The 21,550-nt window shown below is 43.3% G+C and overlaps 1 protein-coding gene across 2 annotated transcripts in view; it reads left to right on the top strand.

The window, feature by feature from the left end:
* Window positions 1–21,550, top strand: part of A1CF (APOBEC1 complementation factor) — a 50,850-nt gene that overhangs the window by 15,564 nt on the left and 13,736 nt on the right. For both annotated transcript variants that reach the window (XM_036265429.1, XM_036265431.1), the window contains exons 2-6: window positions 652–786; window positions 2,135–2,265; window positions 8,729–8,967; window positions 15,399–15,563; window positions 19,724–19,821. In XM_036265429.1, coding sequence (XP_036121322.1) covers window positions 652–786; window positions 2,135–2,265; window positions 8,729–8,967; window positions 15,399–15,563; window positions 19,724–19,821 — 768 coding nt within the window. The remainder of the gene's footprint in view (window positions 1–651; window positions 787–2,134; window positions 2,266–8,728; window positions 8,968–15,398; window positions 15,564–19,723; window positions 19,822–21,550) is intronic.

Raw genomic sequence — 21,550 nt, 5'->3', positions numbered from 1 at the left:
AGCTATCCCCCAAATTAGCCGGCCACTCCTTCCAACGGTAATCTTCACAATATTTCTATTTAGGGTCATGTGTTGCCTTCCTTGGTATATGAAGCAACCTAAATTCAAGGAGGCAAGAAGAGAATGAATAACCAATAAATACACATCGCGTGCCCAGAGCTATGCCATGCATATCTGAGGTGTTCTTTCCTTTCATCAAAGGCTGATATTGTTCTCACTTCTTATGAGCATACTGAGGTTCTGAGACGTCGTCTGTCCAGGACCCCACAGCCAGTGATACAGCTGAGTAGCCCAGCTCCGGAACACTTACCACACACCACACAGCCTTCAGTGGATCCCAACAGCTGCCAGATCATTTGATGATCAGGCTTCAAAGACTTTGAATGACAACATAAAAAATAAGCCCTTACATTCATTCAGCATTTTATAAGTTTTCACACGCTCATCTCAGCAAGTCACAGAAACATGAGCATGGTATTAAAATCCACACAAAAGAGACTTTAATGATTTTTATTCTCTGACCAGTCAACTGTTATTGATCCATGATAAACACGTTTCTTACTGCGAAAGAATTCTGAAAAGTAATCGAGAAACTTGAGCTAAAGATCTCATTTTCTTCTTTCCTTCCTACAACCTTCCCTGGATTTGCAGGAAAATGGACAAAGAAAGTACGGTGGCCCTCCACCTGGCTGGGATGCTGCACCCCCAGAAAGGGGCTGTGAGATTTTTATTGGAAAACTTCCCCGAGACCTTTTTGAGGATGAACTTATACCATTATGTGAAAAAGTGAGTCCAAATTTAAATGTTCTTATCTTTCAAGGGAAAAGTACCACTTTTGATACTTTGTTTCTAAATCCCAATTAAAGGGAGAATAAAAAATTAACAGTTATTTTCAATAATTTACCAAGTGCTGTTTAAGCAATCACATTTCTTGAAAATTCAGCTAAAATGAGAATTTAGCTATTTCTTTCCATAAATGCCAAAATCAATTGTGGGGGCAGGAGATGTGCATGTGCATGTATGTGCTTGTGTGTGTGTGTGTGTGTGTGTGTGTGTGTGTGTGTGTGTGTAACTTAGCCTCAGATTCAGAGCTGCTCCTAATTTTATGCATACAATACCCCTTGGCCTGTGGGCAAATTTTGAGGACTTAATCCTATAAAAACCTTATATACTGAACTTTAAAATGAGCACCAAGAAACACCTGAAACACGGAGGTGAAACCTGCTTGAACACCTCCCAGTGAGTCCAGAAGAAACAGGTGTCCCTCACTGGGTACCATGGGGTGGGATTGGGTCGGATGAGACCGAGATGAGAGGTAACAACCACTGTGGTAAGAGCATGTGCTTGATGATACCTCTTCCTCCCACACATGCCCCCCATATCTATTTGGGCCACTCTCCTTACAGCAGCCAGCAATAACGAATTGTTGAGCCTATATTTTTGGAGAATATTTAGAGTATCCGGAGGCAGCAGTAGACAGAAAGAGCAGAGCAGCTACAGCCAGCGGCATAGTGAGTAGCCTCCGACGGTGGTCCTGGTCCTGGGTCAGTTGGATGAAGCCAGCATTTGCCTTCGGCCTACAGATTGTAAAAATAACAGGGCGCCCCAGATTATCCTCTGAAACACACCTTCTGTATTCCTTTTGATGTCATGTGAGGAAAAAAAAAAGACAACTAAGAAGGTTTAGCGAGGTTCCAAATTAGTGTTCCTGGTTTTTCTTTTAAATATCAGTGGGAGAGTATTACCGAGTAAAGTAAAACTGAAGAGACGTCAGAGGCTAATGGAGAGGGCAAAATCTATCAAGACATTATTTCTGATGACAAATGTGTTTTCAGGTCCCCGGGACAGTGTATAAATCCCCAGAGAGTTGTGTGATGGGAAATGTCATTTGTTCTGTCAAAAACATGTTCTGTTAACTCGGCCACTTGTACACTTTTTAAAAAAAGTTTAACTTGACTTTGCGCATGAGTCAGATAATAGATCTGAACCCAGCATAAAAATATGCAACCCATTCTACCTGGGATGCAAATGTCAAATATGGCAGTGACAGACTTCAGAAAAGTGTGTGTGTGTGTGTGTTCATTTTGAATAATAAATGCATAAATATGAATTTCTATTTTTCTATTACTTATAGATTGGTAAGATTTATGAAATGAGAATGATGATGGATTTTAATGGCAACAATAGAGGATATGCCTTTGTAACATTCTCAAATAAACAGGAAGCCAAGAATGCAATCAAGCAACTTAACAATTATGAAATTCGGTAAGATCCACCTCTTCTAGATAAAAAGGGAATCAGACAATGCACTTGTATCTGTTCTTCTATCAGGTTTATCTAATACAGGATATGCAAAAGATAGCAAAACCAGAAACAAAAAAGGTTATTTTCCTTGGGGAAATGAATTTAATGAAATATTTGCTTAATATCAACATTATATAAGGAACAAAATAAGTTCTGTGACATGTTCAAAGAAACAAAACTTACAAATTTATCTATTCAGAAACATGTGCTGGACCGTGCTTAAAATATTAGAAATATAGCAAGGTATATTTTCCTCACGGTAAGCAAATGAATGTGTAAGATTATTTAAAAGAGTATGAAAAAATAATACCAGGAAATGGGATAAAGTTGTGGGAGGAGGTGGCTACTCTGACCTGATGTAGTTAAGAAAATACTCTCTGGGGAAAGTAAAATTTCACCTGAGATTTGAGTGAAAGGAGTCAGCCTGACAGTCACACCTGGAGGAAGATTACTCTTGAGAAAAAACAGCGAGGGCAAAGATTTGAAAATGAAAGCGAGGTTGAGGGGTTAGGGGGGTAGAAAGAAAGCCGTTGTGGTTGAAAAGAGGAAAGAAAGAAGGGTTGGCCCTGGCCGGTTTGGTTCAGCGGTTGGAGCATCGGCCTGCAATCCAGAGAGACTGGGTTCGGTTCCCGCTAAGGACATGTACCTTGGTTGCAGTTTGTCCCCGGCCCTGGTTGGTCATGTGGGTGGCAGCCACTCGATGTGTCCCTTTCACGTCGATGTTTCTCTCTCTCTTTCTTCCTCTCTCTCCCTCCCACTCTATCTGAACAAAAAATGGAAAAATGTCCTCGGGTGAGGATATAAAGAAAGAAAGAAAGAAGGGTTGACGTCCATACAGTTGGAGAGTCTTGTGCCGAAAGTGTAAGAATTTGGATTTTATTCTAACAAAAAGAGGAAAGCACAATCGGATTTTGATGAGGGTTGTGCTGTCTGAAGCATTCCTCTGGCCGTCGGTGAAGAGCGGACTACAGCAGCGTGAGGACCGACCAGGGAGCCTAAACCTAGACCAGAGATGATGGTGGTTGCGCAATGGGGTGCGTGGTGCAGGTAGTGAAAGGGTCAGATTTGGGACACATTTTGGAGTTTGAATAGATTAGACTGGCTCAGTACTGGATTCAGAGTGTGAGTGGTTTAGAGTTCGGGAGGAAGCCGCAGATGCATCCCAGCAGCTGTGCATGTGTCCTTGAGATGAAACAAGCTGGGAGAAAAGCAGGAAACACGGAGAGCTCTGTTGGGGACCATTTACATGTGAGGTGTACATTAGACATCCTGGGGGACAGGCTGAAGCGGGAGTGTTTGCAATCAGGGTCAGGACAGAGGTCACGGGTGCAATGCAAATTTTGGGGTCAGCCAAAGAGAGATAACATTTAAAACCCTGGGACGAGTGAAGGGTTCCAAGCCATAACTGAGCCTGTACAATCAATACTTGGTTTTCATACGCTGGTGATACCGCTGACTTCACGAAACTTCCCTTGGAGCGGGATCTGTCATAAGCTCTTCCTTGCAGGAGGCCCTGGGCCACTTGGAAGAGAGCTGAGGGCAGCAGCTGAAAGGCAATAGCTTTGGTGTCGACAGTCTTCACTCGAGTGCCAACAAGTATCTTAAGCTCTCTGAGCCTCGAGTTCCTCCCCTATAAAGTGGGCATAATGACACTTATTTCATAGGTCTTATTGTGGGGAGACTATAGAAAAAATTTTAATGTGTAGCCCAGTGTTTGAGACTCAGTAATAGGTCAATAAATTATTGATAGTACTGTTACATATTAGCACATTTCATCAAGTCTAAGATGTAGTTTTTCACGCATATTTCCTTTCTGAAATAGAGATGTACCTTTTGATGATTTTTTTTTTAATCCTCACTAGAGGATATTTTTTTATTTTTTGTTCAGGTAGAGTGGGAGGGAGAGAGAGGGAGAGAAACATCGACGTGAAAGGGACACATCGAGTGGCTGCCACCTGCGTGACCAACCAGGGCTGGGGACAAACTGTAACCAAGGTATGTGCCCTTAGCGGGAACTGAACCCGGGTCTCTCTGGACCACAGGCTGATGCTCTAACCGCTGAGCCAAACCGGCCAGGGCAACATTGATAAAATCTTAAATGTGATGAGTACAGAGTGGATTTCCTACCATTATTTATCTCTCACCTTCCATAGGCCCTAAATAAGTCATGCATTCTTCCTATAATTCTGTAATTCAATCAACTACTGGGTCATTTTTTTAAAAATCCCTTGGCCAGCAAAAGATGGATTGGATTTGGCAACTATGAGTAGCCTAGCCATTCAGTCCCAAGCTTGGATTCTGGAGCAGAGTCCTGGAGAAATATAAAAGAGGCTCCCCACTCCAACACATGCCTCCATGGATCCAAAAGAGCTGTCTGATATGTGGAGGACTGTTCCGAGTAGGAATCTGGACATCTGCAGACCAGTACAGGTCCTTTGGACAAATCTTTGATCTCCTTCGGCATCAGTTTTATCATTAGCCCCTGATCACAGAGACGTCCTGAGCATCCATCATATGAAATCATGTACAGATGCTCCTCGACTTACGATGAGGTTATGTCCCAATAAACCCATCATGACTTGAAAATATCTTAAATAGCACTTAATCTACTGAACACCGTAGCTTAACCTGGCCAGTTTCTACTGAATGAATATGGCTTTCTCACCATAGTAAAAAAAAAAAAAAATTGTAAGTCAAACCATCACAGGTTCAGGACCATCTGGATCGTAAAGTGTTTTAGAAAGGGCTACAAAAATTTAATACAGTCCCTCGTTTATCGAGGTTAATCCGTTCCAGACTCTAGGGTTGCACCTGGTGTTGAAGGATTCCTGGGGTGCTTGAATACATAGGCCTACAGTCCATACATACAGTAATTTTAATTTTAACTGTAATACAGGGATGTATAATTGACTCACAACCGCGCACACGCTGTATCATTTTCACTGTCTCGATCAACTTTTTAATGAATATATTTGAGAGAACCGCAATAGAGTGAAGCCACAGAAGTCGAAGCGCGAAGTGGCGAGGGATGACTGTATTGCAGTTGTATGGTTTCAGGAATTGGAAGATACCCCTTTTGTTGGTCTTTCATGGAACCTGGACACCCTAACAGTGAGGATTATTCCCCAAATGGATTTTGAGTTGAGTGGATGTAGAATTGGCTGTGTAGGGAATCAGCAGGGTAGGCTGTACCTCCTAAATACAGTTACCCACTGGGGTCTGTCAGCCGTTTTTGACAATAGAAAGGTATAAATAATGAATACAATAGGCCCCCTTTATTGGTGAAGGATACGTTCCAAGGCCCCCAGTGGTGCCTGAAATCACTGGTAGTACTAAATCCTATACACACTATTTTTTCCTACACATAAATAACTAAATTTACAAATCAGGCACTATAAGAGTAACAACAGTAGCTAATAATAAAATAGAACAATTATAATATACTGTAATAAAAGTTATGTGAATGGCGTTGGGGCCGGTAAGTAAAACATGGGTTACTCGGACAAGGACAGCACACCACGACGGTTGCTCTAACTCAGACCAGTATTAATTGGCTGATGGGCAAGTCACATGTACAGTGTGGATATGCTGACAAAGGGGTGATTCTCCTTCGGGCAGAATGGCGTGAGGAAGTGTGACATTTAACCACACTACTCATAATGGCACACAGTTTAAAATTCATTCATCGTTACCCTGGGTGGTTTGGCTCAGCAGTTAGAGCGTCAACCTGTGGACCAGAGTCACGGGTTCAATTCCGTTCAAGGGCATGCACCTTGGATGCAATTCAGTCCCGGCCTGGGTCAGGGTTGTGTAGGAGGCAACCAGTCAATGTGTCCCTCTCACTTCAATGTTTCCCTCTCTCTCTCCCTCCTTCCCCCCTCCACTCTGTCTTAAAATAAATGGAAAAATATCCTTGGGTGGGGATTTAAAAAACAAAATAAAATGCATTCACTGTTGATTTCTCACATTTTCCATTTATTTGCAGACTAGGGTTGACTGCGGGTAACTGAAACCATGCAGAGCAAAACCTCAGATAAGGAGGAACTACTGTACAGTCACTGATAAGAAACAGTATTCTCTGAATTTTAGTGCTGTTATCTATAAAATAGAAATAAAAACATACCTGCCTCATGGGGGTGTTACGAAAACAAATGAGATAACGCGCATAAAGCTGACACATATCAAATGTTCTATAAATGTTTGCTGATGGTGATGGTGACAGCGATGGAGGAGGAGGAGGAGGGAGAGACGGGAGGAGAACAACAACGAAGCATTTCGAAAGATAAAGGTGGCGGCAAAAACTCCAGTCAAGGTGCAAAGTGAAGGCGCAGAGTGACTTTAAAATTTAAGAAATAGGATGAGTGGAACATGAAATAGCAGAGTAGACATCCCAGAGCCAGCCTCACCTATGTCCACTCTGCCGTGGGTCAGGGAACCCTCCAGAGAGAGAACCTTTCTCGTAGAGAAGAGAATCACCTTTGGTTTGCTTTCACCAGGGGAGAGAGAAGGTTCTCATCCGGGAAAGACCCACCGTTGTTAGAGCATCCTCCTCATCCTCAAATATTCACTGAGCATCATCTAAATGCCTGGCTCTGAGACATGGATCCTGCCCTCGACTTTCGAGAGGTGGTTTTTCTTCTCCAGGCAATTCTAGGGAAGGTGCCTGAGGAACCACACATTTAAACCTAGAATATGGAGCCTCTAGGCTCCCCCTGCTGGTCACTGATATCCGACCAGCCCTGAACTATCAGAAATAATTTTTAAATGCATAATATGTAGGAGTACAGCACTTCCTTAAGTGAATTTTTTTAAATGAAAGATTACTTTAGCAATCTCCCCTCCCCCAAAAAAACACATTCCTAGAGCGATGGAGATAAACCTGTCACAGATCTGATATATGGTTCTTGCTTCTTTAGAAAAATCATAGAAGGGAACCAGGACAGTGGCCCAGCCCTGGCCAGAACACCTGCCACACATACAAGTCACTAGTTCCAAGAACTCAGCAGCCTCCCACTCACCGGGATGAGTGTTTTAATCATGGCAAACAAGTGGTTTCTATTAAGGGAACTTGACTCATTTTTATTAACTTTTGTCTTATAAAAGTCACATAGCCTGATTCACAACACACACACACACACACACACTATAAAGTAATAAAAGTTAAACCATTCCTTCACAACCCCCTTGCCCAAAAATAATCATTATATTGACTTTCATTGTCTTTTTATATGGTTTTGATCAAAATAACCTTCTCACATACTTAATGTGCAGCCTTTTTTTTTTCTCTCTCTCTCTTTTTTTTTAACCCAGCAGCATATTGTGAACTGCTTTTTAACCAATAAACATGCTTCTACAGTACTATGTTCATGACTGGAGAGCATTCTATACTATGAATTCCCACCTTTGTTAACTATGATTCTCAGCCAGCAGCATTTTGTCCACCCTAGGAGACATATTGTAATGACCCAGCTGGTAGCTACTGGCATTTAGTGGGCAAGAACCAGGCTGAAAAATATACGATGGTACACACTGAGGAAATGTCCAGCTCCAAATTCAGTAACAACATCTCAACTGAGATACATTAAACCAGTCCGATGGGTTGGGATAGTCTGCCCACTTCCCATCTGGAGGCAGGCTATTTTCAATAACAACAATAAATATTCTTATCCATGCTTGGTGCTCATCTGTTTCCTAAGGTCACTTTCAGAATGGGCATGACTTGGTCAAAGATTATGCACACTTGAAACTTTTGATACATTTTGCCAAATGTTTCCCAGAAAAGTTTAATCAATCTACTCTCTGCCAAGGGAAGTGTACTTCAACTTGCTATTAAGCAACATTGTTCAGTGCAAGAAACAGGAATTGAACTGAGAATCTGGCAAGTCACTTAATTTCTTAGAGTCAAGTTCTTCATCTCTAAAATGGAAACAACACCTCTAACTACCTACAGGCTCCTGTAGAGGCCAAATAAGATAATATGTAAAAAGGCTGTTCAAGCATAAGGGACTATTTTTAATAGCAATCATGTCAGAAGAGCTTCCCCATGTGGATGGAAAGGAAAGGGAGCACCAAGTACCGCCAGGGCCAGGCAGGGACCTGAGTGATGAGGGCAGGGGTACAGGTCCCAGCATTGGGGATACTTTAGGGAGGGGTGAGAATCGACACCTGGCGCGACCCCATCTAATCTAAAGGCAGCAGATGATATGCAGTTTCAAATACCTTTTTCTCTTTAAAAAATAAAGAGCAAATGTGGACAGATATTCCAATTTCTCAACAGCAGCCACAACCTTCTAGAAATTGTGTGATCACTCCGAAGACCAGACAGCCCACATCTACAGACCATATCGGGTGCAGGGCCGTACTTGGTCAACCTCTGTTCATCGCACCTGGACTCTCCCCAATCAAACATCTGCTCCTTTTGCAGAAACGGGCGTCTCTTAGGGGTTTGTGCCAGCGTGGACAACTGCCGGTTGTTTGTTGGGGGAATTCCAAAAACCAAAAAGAGAGAAGAAATCTTATCGGAAATGAAGAAGGTGACTGAAGGCGTTATCGACGTCATTGTCTACCCAAGTGCTGCAGATAAAACCAAAAACCGAGGCTTCGCCTTTGTGGAATACCAGAGTCATCGGGCAGCTGCCATGGCCCGGAGGAAGCTCCTCCCAGGTTAGCCCCCCACCCCCAGCCCCACCCCCATCACACCCGGTCTCCCCTCTCCACCCTGCCTGCCTCCGGCTGCTGTGCTCCTCAGCGAAGGAAGCAAATGTTTGCTGTGCGGGGGGGCCTTTGTTTGGGGGTTTTTTGTTTGTTTGTTTTCTCTATATCTATGGTTATGTTACGTTTTAAACCCTTTATCCTTCTCATTTATCTCAGAATAAATCAAGTTCCCTGAGGTTTTCCCAGACAAGGTTCTGAAAAATGTTCATTCTGTGCATTAAGTCTAATTTACATGCACTGGAGAAATTTAGGACTTTAAGCTCTACAATCCTATCATGAATCCCTAAAGTAAAGAATTTTCTTAAAATAAAATAAAATATATCAATCAACAGTTATTTTTATAAGGAGATTCTGTTATCCGTTTATTAGAAATAGGGTGTGTTATCCATTACAATGTAGAAATAATAAATATTCAAAAGATACATTATCCCAATGACAATTCAGTGGTATTTTATTAGGACTCCCTGGTGTCTAACTATTTCTGCATAACTTGGGAGAACAGCCCTCTGTAGAAAGGCCCCTTTGTTAGATGCTACAACCACAGGGCAGGTCCCAGGCGGCCGGAACCTATCATTTCCTCAATTTAAAGCCTCCACACCAAGACTGCCTCAGTTGGAGAAACGTAGGGAAAATTGTTGCAAGTCTTCTTTCTAAACTATTTGCTAAAATTTACACAAAGTAAGGTATTAAAATGAATAAATACTAAAATAAGAGGATTTCCATCGTAACAGACTGGACCCCTCGAAATCAACCCTTCTCGTGAATATTTGGAGAGCCACCAGAATTGAAAATGACACAACGAAAACACCAGAATTAGGTTGCCCTTGTACACATTCTCAAAGACAAAACAAACCAATAGCAGGATTAGCCCGCTAGGGATTTTCAACATTGGAAAATGGCTTCTGAGCTTGGGGAAGATATTTTAAATAATATTTTCATAAAGGCCGTTTAAAGTGGGGAAAAATAATGAGACAGCCCCCTTCGCCCACAACTGCTAAATCTGTTAGAGAGGGACATACGTTTAATGCTGACGCTTCCATTCACTATCTGCTCACTACCCAGTGGTCCAGTCACCTGACTCACAGCTACGCAGAATCACTAAAGCTCCTCCTGGGGCATGTCTGACCTTCCTACTCACTTCAAGTCTTCTCTCTTCTTCGAAGCCAACCATTCTGCCACTGGAAAGTCCCTCATACCCATTCTGTCCTCAAGGACATCATCACCGTCTCACACAGACAGCCCTCACACACACCCCTCAGATACTTTTTTCAAGGTCTCCTAATTATTCCCCCAGTTCTGCTCTCTCCAGGAGGCCCGCCAGCCTTTGTCTACTCCATCCTCGACGCTGCTTCAAGATGAGTGTTCCCACAATGTCATGTCTTCCTTTCAACAAGCTCTTGCAAATAGTAGGGATTCGGTCTCCATCTGTTGATAGGTTAAATGGTGTCACTCACTCATCAGTTCAAAAATGTTTGCTGACTCCTTGCTGCATATGAGAGAAACAGTCCAGTAAACCTGGGAGCCTACCCTTCGAGGCTTCCCTTCATGGCCCTGGTCCCTTACAATCTTATTTTCTACCTTCTGTTTCCCAATAAAAACTCTCTGCTCTCAGGACAAACCCGTCAACGTCCCACACAGCACCAGGCTAATTTTTGTCTCCTTTTCCCCCTCTGCTGACTAATGATGCTCAAAGCCCCGGCTCAGCCACCACCTTCCTTGAGAAACCAACCGGCTGCCACTGTTCCGCCCACATTGATCACTCGCTTCCTTTATTATCTGCAAAAGGAGACAAGTGCAATGATTCTGGGGTTGGGGGAGGTTGGCAGTGAATGAGAGTCCAGAATGGGAGAAAGTTTTCACAGGCCAGACAACACTGTTCCTAGAGAATCCGAACTTTTCATCAGCTTCCCCTCTCTCCAAACACACAGCACGTGGACGCAGACACAGCTGCTGCCGGTACCTGAGTTGAGCTGACCGGGCTGGGCAGCACCGAGCAGCGGGGCTTCAGAAGTTCTCACGCCCTTGCTTATGCTTCCTCAAGGTCCTGACTTTTCCGTCTGGATTCTCTGTCCAGGATCCAGGAATATGTCCTCTCCCCACCCACTCCCCATCTTCATCATGATGGAGGCAGCACCCCTTGCCCAGGGCCCTTTAAATCGACCTCAGCTGAGTCGAGCTTCGTTCAGCTGGATGTGGGTCAGACGCCTGGTCGGCGGGTTAACGAGAGGAGGCCAGTGGTGAATCCGTCAGCCTCGGCTATCGGTGTCATTTCCACTGAGGCCTGAGAGTAAAATCTATTATCCATTTGGACACTCTACCTATTACTCCATCTTAAACTCAACAACCACAAAGGATTTCTAGGCAGCCTCGTTGTAAAGAATAAAGAGATCCTTAAGAAACATGATAAGTGAGGCTTTTCCTTCTCACTTGATCCAAATATGGAGACAGAAGACTGTTGTCTAAAGTGATGTATTGGCTCCCCAACCACCTACCTCCTGTTAACAGTGGCAGCTCTCATCAATAAAATGCATCTTTGCTGAGATATTCATGAAACAAAGTTGTTCCATCCTACTTGGAGGTCACCAAAGAATACTGCGCTGCTCAGGAAGTTCTAACAGTGCTTGGCCTGCACCAGAATCACCTGGAGGGCTTCTCAAAGCACATTGCTGAGCCCCGGCACCAGCATTCCTGGTTCAGTAGGTCTCGTGTGCAGTCTGATGCTCTGCATTTATAACAAGTCCCCAGGCGTCTACTGCCCCTGAGGCTACACATCTAAAGAAATAATTGTCCATCGGAGCTGCAAATTTGCAATGCCCAAGGTGGTTTTTAAATAATACCAGTACCCAAATCAAACTCTAATCAACTGAATCTGCTTCTCTTAGGTACAGAGCTGGGTTATTGGTGTTTTAAGTTTTCCAGATGATTCTGTCGTGCAGCCATATCTGTTGATCCATTCCTAAATCTATTAGCTAATAACACTGGACATTCACCTGCATTGGGAAGTAAATAGGACGACTTAGGGACCACTCAGTATGGAACATTTATTAAGCATCTATAACATGCCTTGCTCTCTTCTAAATGTCATGGGAGCCCTGGCCAATGTGGCTCAGTTGGTTGAGCGTCATCCCATGCACTGAGAGGTCACCAGTTCAATTCCCAGTCAGGGCACATGCCCAGTTGCGAGCTGGATCCCCAGTAGGGGACGTGCAGGAGGCAGCCAATGTTTCTCTCTCATCAATGTTTCTCTCACTCTCTCTCTTTCCCTCTAAAATCAATAAAAACATTTAAAAAATTATACCCAATCACTGTACTCAGAGTACATATTTTGAGGAAATTATAAATACATGAAAATAAACCCCCCCAAAAATCGAGAATACATTATTGAATTATTGTTTACAAATGAAAAATTAAATTTTTTTTATGCATCACCTTCTTTCATTGTCTTCCCAACAGCCCTAATTAAGAGGTACCTTTATGATTCCAGTTTCACAGATGGGGAAATTGATGCTTTGAAAGATCATGTTTCCACCCTGGCCATTTTGGCCCAGTGCTTAGAGCATGGCCCACAGAGACCCAAGGTCTCGGGTTTGATTCCTGGTCAAGGGCACATACCTGGGTTGCCCTGGCCCTGGTTAGATTGTGCAGAAGCAACCAATCGATCTCTCTCTCTCTCTCTCTCTCTCTCTCTCTCTCTCTCTCTCTCTCCCTTCCTCCCTTCCACTCTATCCAAAAAATCAATGAAAAAATATCCTCCGTTAAGGATTAACAAAAGAAAAAAGAAAGGTTATGTTTCCTAGCCAGGATCACTGATCTGATCTTTGAACTTGTCTGATGTCAAAGCCTATGTTCCCACATCACTCCGTAGCACTGACTTGCACAGGAATGTTCATGGAGATCACTGCTTCCCATGCCCCTCTCCCATCTGTCCATTTTAGCCTTTTGCAAATCTTCAGACACACGGACGACTTAAGGCTGGGAAGGCAAAAGCCAGTGTACGAAACAGTGGTTCTCAACCTCGGTTGCATGTTAGAATGAAGTGCTTATAGGAGTCCTGAGGCCCAGACCACTTATACTAGAACAGGGAAGGAGAGTCCAGGGTTGGCGATGAGCTGGTAAATCATTAACAACCAACTCCCAAGAGAATATCAAAAGCCCTGATGTGTAGCATTTGCCAATTTCTATGGTATTAACACTCCCGCTGTGGCTGATTTCTAGCTACCAAGGTGATATCAACTGGCTCACACAATTCTGAAAATTTAACAGTCTATTCTTACAAGTGTATAGGATCTGGGTCCAGCACACCACTGAACGGCAACCAGGTTTCAGTATTTTTTTAAAGCTCTTCCGATGTGGGGCCAAGGCTGAAAACCACTGGGCTACGGAAACCTGAGCCCCCTGGGAGCCGTAGGGATCCTGTGACAAGACAAAGAGCAACATCTATGTAAAGCCTGTGAGCGGAAGAGAAGGAAAGCACTAGGAATGGAAGGCAAAGGAAGGGAAGGAGAGGAAGGGGACAGGAGGGGAGGGGAGGAAGAAAGTAATGAAAAAAACTATCCTATGAGAAGCAATGCAGAACAAGGTACCTAGCCAGCTGGGGCAGCAAGAGCCAGGGTCTCTTGGATCAGCTAATTCATTAGGATAAATCTATTCTTTGGCTTTTAGAATGTCAATGCCTTTCTGGCCAGTTTGGTTCAGGGGTTAAAGCGTCAGCTGAAGATCAAAGAATCGAGGGTTCAGTTTTGGTCAAGGGCACGTGCCTCAGTTTTGGTTCATCCTCAGTTCTGGTTGGGGTCGTGTGGGAGGCAACCAATCAATGTATCTCTCTCACATCGATGTTTCTCTCTCTCTCCCTCCCTCCCACTCTATCTGAAGATAAACAGAAACATATCCCCAGGTGAGGATTTTTTAAAAATAAAATAGCCCTGGCCGGTTTGGCTCAGCGGTTAGAGCGTCGGCCTGCGGTCCTGAGAGACCCGGGTTCGGTTCCCGCTAAGGGTGTGTACCTCGGTTGCAGTTTGTCCCCGGCCCTGGTCGGTTGTGCGGGTGGCAACCACTCGATGTGTCCCTTTCACATCGATGTTTCTCTCTCTCTGTTCCTCTCTCTCCCTCCCACTCTACCTGAACAAATAATGGAAAAATGTCCTCGGGTGAGGATTAAAAAAAAATAATAATAAAAAAAAATAATAATAAAATAAATAGAATGTCAATGCCACAGATGCTTTCACTGACTACTTTTCAAAAAATAAAAAGATGCAATTTGATTGAAAATAATTGCCTCCCATGTGTAATAATTAAACAACTAAACCCTTACCAACACTGAGAAGTTCTGATTTTGTTCCCTCAAGCTTTTTATTGCTTCCCGGGTATAACTTGTTCCGTCACAACTAATATAAAGCACACAAGATTTTCGATCACATTTGAAATTGAGCTGGCCCTCACCCTCCTCTCGTCGCTTCAGCATGGATCTGTGCTGCACAGGGGTCCAGGGGCTGACTGAGAAGTCACAGGAGCAGGGAGAAGTGTAACCTATCCTCTCGAAAGCTCATTTCCTCTTCTGTAAAATTGAGAAAGTCGTTCCCCTCCCCACGGAGTCACTGTGAGAAGGGACCGAGAGGCATATGGAAAACACACACTCAATAAACTGCAGTTTATAGGAATACAAACATATATGTAGTCATGGATAACAACTAACCTTTTGAGAAGAGTTCAGTTTCTCATTGTAGACTCTTCTATTGTTCTTTGTCTTCTTAATGTGGATAAAAAATTATTTTTCCCCAGATTCCCAGGCTGTCTGTGTTCTGAAAGAAAGAGAACTAGGAAGGAAGACAGTGTGTTGGAGCCCTGACCAAGTGAAATAGACAGAGAACAAACTGGGGGTTCTTGAGCCCTACCGACCCATGGCCATGCTCCAGATTTTGGACAACTTGGTGGTGGCCACACAGAGTCCAACAGCAGCAGAAATACTTCCAAGTGACCTTTCTAATGTTGCGTGAAGTCAGATTTGATGTCTGAGCCCTAAATTCTTTTCCTTTCTCCCCCTTTGCCATATCACCTCCAATGGCTACCTTCACCACGTGGGAGCTATTCTAGGACTCAAACACGCCCACTGATGCCTCATTTATGTTTCATTTCAACCCGTATCCTGGTTCCCTTTCTATTCAGTCACTAGAATAAGCCACTTAGTATGCAGAACTCCCTTCTAGCCAGCACCTGCATTTATTTGGAATTTCTAACATCAATAATCACATCTTTTCATATTGCTCTTCCTGTTCCATCAAGCCCTCAAGGGTCAGTTCAATTTCAAAGGCCATCAGTCTGAATTGAGATAATGTTGTCCTGATTTCTATATAGTTTATTATATTTGTGGTCCTTTTCAACAGGAAGAATTCAATTATGGGGACACCCTATTGCAGTGGACTGGGCAGAGCCAGAAGTAGAAGTTGATGAAGACACAATGTCTTCAGTGAAAATCCTCTATGTAAGAAACCTAATGCTGTCCACCTCTGAAGAGATGATTGAAAAAGAATTCAACAATATTAAACCAGGTAAGACATACCGTAGATTACTTTTTCAAAAGAGACTTTAAAAACACTATGCTTATGATGACCTCCATAACTTTAAATAGGATAACTTTCATTTATCATTCTCAGAATAGCACGCAGACTACTAAAACCTATTCCTCCCTTTAGAATAGAAAATAGGGACATATGATCCTATAACATTTCTCAATATTATAATTTTACATCTACTTGTGTGTTTACTTAATGAAGACATAGTTCCTTCACTAAACTATATATTCCATGAGTTCTTTTTGCTCTTATTGTCTCTTCGGCCCCTGTCTCTGTCCCTGGGACACAGATGCTCAATAATATGTACTGAATGAATACATGGACATACTTATAGAGTAATGCAGAGTTTCTCATCCTCAGTACTCTTGACATTTGGGGCCAGGTAATTTTTGGTTGTGGAAGTCTGTCCTGTGCATCCCAGCATATTTAGCAGCATCCCTGTCCTTTACCTACTAGATGCCAGTAGCAACCCCCAAGATGTAATAAGCCAAACTACTTCCAGACATTACCAACTGTACCTTAGGTACATAAGTAAGTAGGTGACAATTAATTCTAGAAAACGCACGTGTGCAAAGAGGTAGGAAAAGGAACAGAGGGAAGGTGGAGGGTGATAATTACTTGCTACTCATCTTATCAATACTTTTCAGTATCAAACTTAAGTTATGAGATTGACTCCCTATCTCTTTTTTCTCATATAAGAACCACAAGACTGAGACAGGTAACGCATTTCAAGAAACAATGTCCAAACAAGCATTTCCCACAGTCAGGTCTGTAGAACATTAATTCTACAAATTGTTAGCAGATGTTACTGATTAAAGGGGTTCATAGTAAAATAAGTTTGTAAATACCAGATTTAGCTAAATTAAACAGATAGTTTTTATTGTGAGACTTCTCAAAGTCCTTAACCTTACAATGGGCTTTGAATATCTCTGAAAGAAGAGATGAAGGATGCTGGATTTCCCAAATATTTGGACCATGGATCCCATTTTTGGTAGACCATCTTGTGGGATCAGTGTGTCTTGAACACATTCCAGTCTAAGTTTATCCCTGTGGTAACACTGTTCCATAAATGAGAATATTTCTGTCTCCAGCAGTAACTCTTTGGTGGTTGATCAACATGGGCCACAATGCCATCATGTCAAAACTACCTAAGAATATTCATTTCACATAGTTATGTTGCCTGTTTTCAACTCTAGGTGCTGTGTCAGGTAAAACAGAATAAGCTGATTTGTTCTAAAAGTAATTAGTAAGTTGCCCGACTGGTGTGGCTCAGTGGTTGAGCATTGACCTATGCACCAAGAGGTCGCTGCTTTGATTCCTGGGCAGGGCACATGCCCAGTTTGTGGGCCAAATTCCAAGTGGGGGCATGCAGGAGGCAGCCAATCGATGTTCTCTCTCCCTCTCCCTTCCTCTCTTTCTAAAATCAATTTTTAAAAAAATTTTAAAAAATAAACAAATAAAATAAAAGTGATTAGTAAGGATGTAATCTCTCCCTTTTTAAAGATTCACCAGAGCTTTGTCTATTTTCAGCTTTCGGGAACGCTGTCTTCCCTGCCATTGTAGTATATGGTGCGGCTCTTTACTGCTAGCTACACCTAGGCAGAGACGCCAGTGACTGTCTGCCTCACTGTGTGCCAGGCATTGCAGTGGGCACTTCCACAGCTCACGTCGTGTGTTCATCACAGTACCCCTGGGGAGTAGGTTACTTTATTACTTAATTATTTCCTGGATTAGAAAACTAGGACCAAGAGCAATTAAGTACCTTGCCCAGGATCATGCAGCTAGCAAATGGCAAATACTGGATTTGAATCCAGGTCTGGTTAGGACTTTCTCTTAACACAGGGAGCCCTATCCCCACCCTCACTCCCTTTACTCACTCATTCAGTCAGCTGCCATTGCTTCCGTAGCTCCCCTGTGCCAGGCACTGTGGGAGGAGCTAACAAGTGTGATGTGTGTGGAAGGAGTTGAAAATGTCCCAGAAGAATAACAGAAATTTTAGAAGTGATGTGTAAGCTGAGATCTGAAAGTCGGTGCAGCTGTGGGCATAGGAGATGACATTGTGTGCACACATAATACTTCTTCACCCTCTACTTTGTGTTGACTTTCCACCTTCCCAGAGTACATAATACTTCTTAGTTTTATCTACTTAAAACATTACCTTTCTTTGGAAAGGACTGGAATGAGAAAGTACTAAAAGGCTGCTTCTTTTCATAGCGACTGGTCATCAGCTTTCCCAGTCTGCATGTTGAAGAGAGACATGTGCCCAGGCCCCATTAATTATAGGAAAATAATTACTGAATTGCAGAGGGTGGACAACTAGCAGACACCTGCTGTATTGGAAAGAACGAGTCAGAGCCAACTACTTTCTTTTCCAGTGGGAAAAAAAAAAAGTGCTTTGATCCTTCAGAGGAATCAGAGCATTCCCAGCAAATATGTGACCATATGTTATTTTAATCCCGATTAACCTGAAAATAGTACAATGCCACTCAGAAAAATAAATGACAATCAGAACAGAAACTGGAGCCTAAAAATGTAAGTTCTTCCCCGGTGTAGCCTAAAGGTATCTGCTGAAATTCCAGTTATAGCCATTCTTCAGAATCTGATTTTCCTAAAACTGTGTAGCATCAGAATCACCTCCAGGGCTTGTTAAAAACAGGTTGCTAGCCCTGCCTCGGTGTCTGATTCAGTAGGTCTGGGGGCAGCCCAAGCATCTGCATTTCTACTGAGGTTCCAGGCTGAAGCTGAAGCTGGGCTGAGGACCCCACTTTGAGAATCATGGCCCTCTGATAAGCTTCCCTCTGAATTACTGGTGTGTTTCTCTTTAGGTAATTGACATCTGCTGACACACTGATAATGAACAAAATAATATTTTTTCAGTTACGATTTCAGAGAGTCTTTTCCATCATTGCTGATGGGTTACCACTGATATTTTATTGCCCCACCTTCTGCCAAATGATGACCAGCCAGTAACAAATTCCTGCACACTAAAGAAGAAACCCATTAAAATAAGCCATGTGGTGAATGCTATTGGAGAAGACAGCATCTTTTATGATGCAAACTCTCACCTTCTCTTGCATCTGCTTTGTGAGGCTAAATTTTCATATAGCAGAATTTCCAAAATCAGGTGTGGGTAGACATTCTTGCTCAAAAATGCATGCTGATTTCAACATCTGCAAGACGAATTTTAGAATATCTAAATGATCATCATCTGAAATGCCACCCAACAAATGTGGATACTAGAAGTTGGAGAGCGAATTGACTGATACTATTCGCTCATTCGTGTCTATTTACTGAGCGGCCCTGTGCACAGGGCACTGGTTAGGAGCTGGGTGAAGGCTGGACCAAGGTGTCCCTGAAGCAGATCCTGCTCTCAGGGTGCTTACAGCCCGGGGGAACCCAGATAGAGAATGGCACTGAAGAATAAATGGAGCAAAGACAGGGGAGGGTCAAGGTCCTCATGGCCCACCTCTTACCTCTCAATTACCAAGACAAGCCATGGGGTAGAGTCCCAAGATTCATCCCACCCGACACTGAGGGAATACAGAGGCCATGCTGGAATTTGGTTAATTATGTGTCCCACACATCCTGGTCTCGGATACCTTTATTTATTTTCTCAGCTTGACCAGGCAGTCTTGCTCTGTACAACCATTGTCGTAAGAGGTCAATGGTTGAGTGCCAAGCGGAGAGAGAAGAGAAGACTGCAAAGTTTTAAAATGATCCTCATAGTACATCATGATTATTATTGCAAAGGAAAACAGTTTAGAATTATTGAATCATATGGGAGAAGTAGAAACTCTAATGGCTTTCTGACCTTGGATCTAATAGGAGAATAACTGAACTTTAATGGGGGAGGAAGAAAGAAGAACCTATCGCCTCTTTTGATCCTCCCTGGCATAGGGGCCCATCCTATATTGTCCGTAGAAACTAAACATAGGAAAAGAAAACCTGGTCTCCCAAGATACACCCAAGTGAGTATAACCACCAGAGGATAATGAGCGTGCTCCAATGCTAACAAGTCCATGTCAAACAAGTTTCTATCTTAACATCACTCTCGGCAAAAGTTTATTTTTAAAAGTGAGCAAGCAACAATATGCTTTAACAACAGTTAAGTAATAATGCTTTCACTCCATGTACAGGTGCTGTGGAGAGGGTGAAGAAGATCCGAGACTATGCTTTCGTGCACTTCAATAAGCGAGAAGATGCAATTGAGGCCATGAACGCTTTAAATGGGAAGGTAATGTGGACACAGCGAAAAATATGTACAGATTCCACCAAAGTCTGGTGTGGACATTTTATTCAAAAGGACAATCCTGCCCAGCTGGTGTGGCTCAGTGGACTGAGCGTCGTCCCATGGACTGAGAGGTCCTGGTTTGATTCCCAGTCAGGGCACATGCCCAGGTTTTGGGGTCCATTCCCAGTAGGGGACATGCAGGAGGCAGCCGGTCAATGTTTCTCTCTCACATCAATGTTTCTATCTCTCCCTTCCTCTGTCTCTGAAAATTCAATGAAAATACATTTAAAAAGAAAGAAAGAAAGAAAGAAAGAAAGAAAGAAAGAAAGAAAGAAAGAAAGAAAGAAAGAAAGAAAGAAAACAACCCTGCACGTCCAAGTCACTCAGACCTTCTCTATCATTGACATGGCTGCCTCAGTCCATTTAGGACAAAGGAAAGAAAAGTGACGGATAGTACAATGGACATGTCACTTCTATGCCCAACTCTACCTCAAATTTTTGTTGATTTGAGCAAGTCACTGGCCCTCACTTTCCTTAGAAAGAAGGTATTGGGGGAGATTACTTCAAGGTGTTTTTCCCCATTCCAGTTTTCACTCATTACTTCAAAGAGATCATCACCTTCGTAGTGCAGTATTGTAGAGGCCGATGGTCAGAAAACAGAGGCCAAGGTAGCTGTTATTCTTCCCTCGGCGTCTGATCTTCCAGCTCCGAAAGGCTTGGAACGTCTTCACCTTGCCAAGAACAAGGCCCGGGGAAACGAGCCTCTACGTCCTTACTTTCAATTGATGTATAGAAACCAATATATTTACTTATCAATCCAACACACAATTAAAAGCATCTGTAGGCCACCTATCATGCTAAATAATGTCCAGGATACAAAGAGTATCCAACCAAAGATTTTGATCAAAGAGCGGAAAGCCTGCCAGAAGAATAAGACAGGTCACGAACGTTTGTGCAAAGTGTTCAAAACAAAGGAGGGTGGTGCGTAGAGAATCAGAAACTCCTCGTGAATACGAGAACACTATCCACGAGAAGCCGTGCACACTGGGCAGAATTCTAAAAGAAGAACACACGGGAAAGGAAAGGCAGTCTTAGAGTCGCAGAATTTACAAAGAGCCGTCGTGATTGCAGTACGGTAAAAGCAGACCAGTTTGGTAAGAACATAACACACTCGGGGCCGTTGCACCTGTCGGGCTTCGCATCGGGCAGTCCTGACAGGACACAGAGGGCAAAGGGACTAATTGCCAAGGTGTGAGTGGGGAGCAGGACAATCGAGAGAGCGCAGGAACGAGGGATCGCACCATTCCTGGAGTCCAAGGGACAAGGGGCTGGAGATGTAGCTGGAAACTAACGGAGGGAGGATTGTACAGCAGACCTCTCTGAGAGAAGTAGTGATCTTTGGTCAAGAAACACACCAGGCGCCCTGGCCGGTTTGGCTCAGCGGTTAGAGCGTCGGCCTGCGGTCCTGAGAGACCTGGGTTCGGTTCCTGCTAAGGGCACGTACTTCGGTTGCAGTTTGTCCCCGGCCCTGGTTGGTCGTGCGGGTGGCAGCCACTCGATGTGTCCCTTTCACGTCGATGTTTCTCTCTCTCTCTCTCTCTCTCTCTCTCTCTCTCCCTCCCTCCCTCCCTACCACTCTATCTGTACAAAAATTGGAAAAATGTCCTCGGGTGAGGATAAAAAAAAAAAAAAAAAAAAGAAACACACCAGGCAAAAGTGACCTCGCAGAGAG

This window comes from Molossus molossus, unplaced genomic scaffold (genome assembly GCF_014108415.1).
Source record: "Molossus molossus isolate mMolMol1 unplaced genomic scaffold, mMolMol1.p scaffold_m16_p_17, whole genome shotgun sequence".
In the NCBI taxonomy this organism is placed as follows: Eukaryota; Metazoa; Chordata; class Mammalia; order Chiroptera; family Molossidae; genus Molossus; species Molossus molossus.
Note: the sequence above shows the minus strand (reverse complement) of the source record. Positions and strands in the feature narration are given on the sequence as shown.